This window comes from Brachyhypopomus gauderio, chromosome 16 (genome assembly GCF_052324685.1).
Source record: "Brachyhypopomus gauderio isolate BG-103 chromosome 16, BGAUD_0.2, whole genome shotgun sequence".
NCBI lineage: Eukaryota > Metazoa > Chordata > Actinopteri > Gymnotiformes > Hypopomidae > Brachyhypopomus > Brachyhypopomus gauderio.
In genome coordinates this window covers 4,771,199-4,777,073 of record NC_135226.1, presented here as the reverse complement: position 1 = coordinate 4,777,073, position 5,875 = coordinate 4,771,199, and the positions used below count along the sequence as shown (strand labels likewise).

The 5,875-nt window shown below is 42.3% G+C and overlaps 1 protein-coding gene across 1 annotated transcript in view; it reads left to right on the top strand.

Annotated features, from left to right (window-relative positions):
• The window catches only part of LOC143477741 (centrosomal protein of 164 kDa-like), a 7,950-nt gene extending 3,335 nt beyond the window's left edge, over positions 1–4,615 (top strand). The window contains exons 5-13 of the mRNA XM_076976476.1: positions 1–65; positions 170–272; positions 1,252–1,539; positions 1,864–1,936; positions 2,098–2,187; positions 2,326–2,517; positions 2,746–2,976; positions 3,492–3,633; positions 3,755–4,615. The exon at positions 1–65 is cut by the window's left edge and continues 43 nt beyond it. Coding sequence (XP_076832591.1) covers positions 1–65; positions 170–272; positions 1,252–1,539; positions 1,864–1,936; positions 2,098–2,187; positions 2,326–2,440 — 734 coding nt within the window. The 3' untranslated portion in view covers positions 2,441–2,517; positions 2,746–2,976; positions 3,492–3,633; positions 3,755–4,615. The remainder of the gene's footprint in view (positions 66–169; positions 273–1,251; positions 1,540–1,863; positions 1,937–2,097; positions 2,188–2,325; positions 2,518–2,745; positions 2,977–3,491; positions 3,634–3,754) is intronic.
• The last annotated feature ends 1,260 nt before the right edge of the window (positions 4,616–5,875 follow it).

Below are 5,875 nucleotides of genomic sequence, written 5' to 3'. Positions count from 1 at the left end.
ACCACACGCTCCTGAGAAAGAAGGAGGAGAGACTCGGCCAGCTGGAGACGTCACTGGCAGAGGAGGTAACACACACACACACACACACACACACACGTATGCCTGCACCCACACATTTACGTACAAACCCACATTAATACCTACCTGGGCTTTACAATGTTTTTCTCAGCTGTCATGTGATGAAGACGAGCAGCTGGTGGGAGATCGGAGAGTCTCATTTGATGTCAGAGACTCAGAGACAAGCAGAGACGAGTATGGCCAAGAGGAGACGAGTGAGAGACACACTCAATGTGCATGCACAACACACACACACGGGCAGACATTTTGAGAAGGCACTAATTTTGGTTTTCACAAAGTTTACTACCACAGTTTTTTTTTATGGTGGCAATGTGTATTGATTCTAGATTGTGAAGAGTGATTAGGTGAATTGCAATTAATTGCAAAGTCATTCCCTGTGATGAAAATGACTTTCTCACAAAAATTACTGCATTCCAGCTTCTCCATTTCAGCACTACAAAATGGCATTAGATAATTTCAGTGTTGATCTCGTTAGTTCAGGAGAAAAAAAGTTAATGAGGATAAGACAGCTGACATCAATCTGTCATGCTGATTAGAAGAGAAGACTGGTTGCTTTAAAAGGGTAGTGGTGCTTTTACGTTTTCTCCTGTTAACTATGGTCACCTTCAAGGAAACACGTTCAGTCATCATTGCATCAAAAGGGTTTCACAGGCAAGGACAGTGCGGCTTGTACAATGCACCCCAATCAACCATTTATCCAGTCACTAAGGACTTTGGGGAGAGTGCTTCAGTTGCATGAAGGAGGCTTCAGGGAGCATCTCCTACAGGAGCGTCTCCTACAGGAGTGTCTCCTACAGAGGAGGCAGCTATGAGCCTCCTCACACCATCAAAGTGTGGGGTCGCTCCCAGTGTTGCCTAAGCAAAGCACAGCCATGAAAAAGGGAAGGTATCAAAACATCCTTCCAGAACAACTTCTCCCAACGATTCAGGAGCAGTTTAGCAGCAATGAACAATTATGGACTGTTAATAATTGTACTTCATTATATCACATAAACATTTGACAAAAGGTTCTTAAAAAAAATAAACTGAGGAAGCAAACTGTGAAAACTAAAAATTTGCCCACAACTGTAAGCAGCTCTAGAGTCCACTCTGGTCTTGAGGTTCATAGTTGTCTGATGTTTTTATCTCTCTAGCAGTAATACACCCAAACCCTGGTCTTCCTCTCTGTTTCAGCACATGCAGTGCCAGTGAAAGTGCAGCAGTTAGCAGAGTCCCTGCAGCAGATCTCTGGCCAGCTGAACACGGTGCTGGGTGCACTGGGATCTCTCACTGGGAGGACCGTCCAGCCCCTCCCTCAGCCACCTCCGTCCTCCTCCTTCCCTCCTGCCCCGTCCTGGGCATGGACACCAAGCCCCGCCTCCTCTTCATTGGCCAATCAGAACAGTTTCTTACACTGTTCTGTCCCAAAAACACACGGGTCTGACCTTCATCTGAACTCCCACTGGAGCAAACTCTTCCCTGGTACGTAGAGACAGACACACCCCAAACATTAGCAGTGATGAGCAGTGGTCACCTCAGTGGGCTGCAGTGATTTTCACTAATGCTTCATTTCTTCATCACTCGTAAAACCTTAAATACAAATAGAAACTTCTGCCTCTCCCTCAAGCACAAACCAGTCACTGCTGGATTTATAGCCTTTTTTGCATAGTTGATGACCTCCATTGATTTTCTGTGCTTGGATAATGCCGATCTTTTCCAGTGCAAGTGTGGTGCAGTGTAGAGACCTGCTTCAGATTAGCTTCAATCTAAATCGCACTACCTGTATTAAAACTGCTCTGATTTTAGGAGTTTCCATGGATACCAGTGCCTGCTATCCCATGAGGGCTACCAGAGCATATAGTGGATACACTCCAGCAAGGTGACTACACACACTTGCACACCTGTGCAGGCTCGCTCACAATCTCTCACTCTCACTCACAGGATCAGTGCTGCTGTTGATTTTGAAAGGAAAATTGATGACCTCATACAGTGCTTTTCCATTATGTGTGTGTGTGTGTGTGTGTGTGTGTGTGTGTGTAGTCTCTCCTCTGAGCTAGATGGCCAGAGGCTGCAGAGACTGATTGAAGACAACAAAAGGTGGCTGGAATCACGACGCAAAGACCCAAATGTGTATCCTTTCACAATCTCTCTCTCCCCCTCAGCTTATACACATGTACGTATCACACACAAACCAGTACGGGAACAGCATGCATCATATTTTCACACACACTCTCTTGCACCCATGTACTCTCCTGAACCTCTGCCCAGGCCTCTGTTTACACGCTACCCAGCTGCCCCACCCACCAATGGGCTGGTCCAGCTCGGCCTAGACGAGAACAATCAGATCAAGGTCTACCATTACCGAAGAGGCACAACCCACTGATGTCCATGTATGTCCAGTGCAAACAAATCAGTGGATAGACAGAATACAAACATGCCATCAGCATGTACACATTACAGGTGATGTTGCTGACAAAGTCAAGTCAGATTTAGCATAGTACTTTGAAATTCCTTTTTGATAAAAACATTTCTCATCTAATTGAAATTCAGAAGGCATATCTAACTGTAATTAGTGATTAAGGTATTTCCGCCTACATAACACATTGCAGTGGAGGATTATACTTATTACGATGGCGGTGGCAGTGTTGGATGTGACTAAAACGAGCTGGAACGTCGTCTTTCCTGCAGGTGCTGAACCTGCGCTCTGGCGTGTCCCGCATGGCGGTGGTGTCCTTGAGGGAGTTGTACTCCAGCCTGCAGAAAGGGATGGACCAGGAAGTGGAGGCTACAGCTAAGGTCCTCCTCCACAAAGCAGTCCAATGGCTTCATCAGGCAGGACGTGGACACAGCTCTGGACAGCACGGTGCAGAACTGCACCCCCATTCGGAGCATGAACGCCCTTCTCGCTGGAGGACTCTGGTCAGTTAGTCTGCAGTGAGCTTTAAACTGTGGTTTTCAGATAGCAACAACAGTCACAAGAAGCTAACACAGCACTAATTTTGGCTGCTGTTTTTTGCTGCTGTTTTTACCTCTCCATTGTTCTTTCAAAATATTGCCCTGGCCTATATAAATATTTTTAGTTATTTATCCTCTTATATATTATTTTTATTGCGTTCCATCTCCGCTCTGCTGATCCAAACTGCCCTTCACACCACTTAAATAATAGGCTAGTTAGCTAGCTCACAGAGGACATACAAACATTTTCTGTTTAAAAAATACAGATGTACACTAACTGGTGCAAACTAAGCAATCGAATAGAATATGATCATTTGATTGTGCACTTAGATCATACATAAGGGTATTAAGTTTCTTTATAGAAGCTAAAAGTTGTACTGTATACATTGATTGGATGGATTAATAGTTATTACCTTCTTTTTTTGAATGCCCTAATTTTTTTCCTTCTGTTTTCCTCAAAAATCATCTGAATGCTGCAGTAAGAAAGTGTACTGCTCGGCACTTGACTACTTTGGTAGAGAAGATTGGTGCTGGCCGCTTATTGTCTGGGGCGAAAGACGTCACACCACGAATTATTCCTACAGTCTCCAAGTTGGCACAGGACTCTTCACAAGAAACCAGGTTAGTACTGGGATCAGAACGAGAATTCTACAAAGCTTATTTAGTTTCCCAGCACAGTTTCCCCAGTGCTGTCCAGGGTTGATTTATTGATCATTGTTCCTTTTAAATGTTCTTTTTATAGAGCTGGTTAGGGAACTCTACCCCCGCAAACCACAACTGGTTGAGCAGAAGGTGCTCCCTCTGCTCTGGTACCTCCTGGGAACCTGCAGCAACTGGTACAGTCAACGGGGGGGGTGGAAGCGTGAGGGGGCCACTGTCCACCTATGCCAAGCCCTTCATGCCCACATGGGTCTGGCACTGCTGGACTGAGCTGCTTCCCAACCTTCCAATATCCACAAGAGCCTAAGAGAGTTTGTGAAGAAACTCCCGACCACCTGAGAGCTGCCAGCCAGACCTCCAGACCAAAATAAACCCCAACATGGATTCTACTTGAAGATGGAGATGTTTGTGCATTTCTTACTGTGCTTGCACTCTAAATGAAAGAGAGAGGAAGAAAGTCAAACGTTTTTAACATTTTGAATTAGCAGAAAGCTAAATCCTTAAACTCCTGCATGAGAAACAGTGTGTGGTAAAAGACAGTTCTGATTTCTCTGTTTGAGAAAAGTTCTGATTTTTTATTTCATAAATTTGTGTGCAACATCTAGAGCGGTTGTAAGCTACAGTGCCAGTAATTTTCCAAATGATCATTTATCTCATGCATAATGAGCATATCTTTGATGGTTTTGTCTCATCTTAGTGGAGGATTCTTGATGAGGCGTGTGGTCTCTATCATCCTGGAGAGTTCTCAAGTGTTCAGTATTAGAGATTAGTTCAGTATATCAAGTGTTCAGTACTTTTATTTCTAGGATGGCAAAAGAGAGCCAAAGGAATTCTTGTTGTCTGAACAGATCAAACGAGCAAAATCATTTATGACTTCCTTATGAATTCTGTTCCCATAGTTAAGGATTTTATTTTTTTTTTTTTCAAATGAATTTTTATTGAAGGAAAGTTTTGTAATACCGGGTATATATTGTGATACATCCTCTTTTTTTCCCCCTTTTTTAAAACACACGGTCCCACCCCACCCACCCATACACACTGCCTTTATACGAAGAAGGAAAAATAAATAAGTATATAAATAAAATAAATAAATAAATAAATAAATAAATAAATATATATATATATATATATATATATATATATATATATATATATATATATATATACATACATACATGTACACATATACATACATATGCACATACATACACACATCAATTATGCATACATAAAGATGCATAAAGCTAGAAAACAAAGCAAAGCACAGCACGTCTCATTCCTGATTAATATGTCTAGGTACATCATACATCCATGTACACATTTAAGGCGTAAATTAATGTCTATAACGATGAGTATGTAATGTTAGGGAAGAGTGGTGAGGTTTGTAAAGTATGACATCAATGGATCCCACAGTTTATGAAATGTTTTTATTGACCCTCTGGTGAAATATAAAATTTTCTCTAGTTTTAGAAAGAGCATTAAATCACTAAGCCAAGTGGATGTCCTTGGTGGGTGAGGAGATTTCCACTTTAGAAGTAGTCTTCTTCGAGCTAACAGGGAACCAAATGCAAAAGCGTTTTCCTGAGCGGCCGTTACTAGGACCTCAGGATCCACCACACCAAAGATGGCAAGTTCTGCAGTGGGCTGTATATTAGTACCAAATGCATCGTTCAAGGTTTCACAAATGCCTGACCAAAAATCTAATAGCTTAGAGCAGGACCAGAATGTGTGGGTCATGTCAGCTGCTGGCGAATTACAGCGATCACACCTATCTTCAATGTCTGGATATATTTTGGATAATTTCAGTTTGGTGTAATATGCCCTATGCAGGATTTTAAATTGTATTAAGTTCAGGCGTGCCATTAACTTTATTTTAGAGGTGAAACGATTCTTCGAGTAACTCGAGTAATTCGATTACAAATCGATTACAAAAACGAGGCTTCGTTTAATTTATGTCACCATCTATTTTAAATGTTTAAAATCCCGCTTTGTACTACTACGCAGCTCCGGTATCATTGTTTTACACTGACTGTTATAACTGACGCACAGGTTTAAGGCAGCGTGATTTGTTTTGATGGAAATGGCGGAAAACGAAGATAGCGGTGTCCGTAAAAGGGCAAAAATGTCAAAAGTGTGGGACCACTAGTGCAGTGTATTTACTGTAAAACGGATCTGGCCTACCCAGGGCATAATTTGAGCCGGA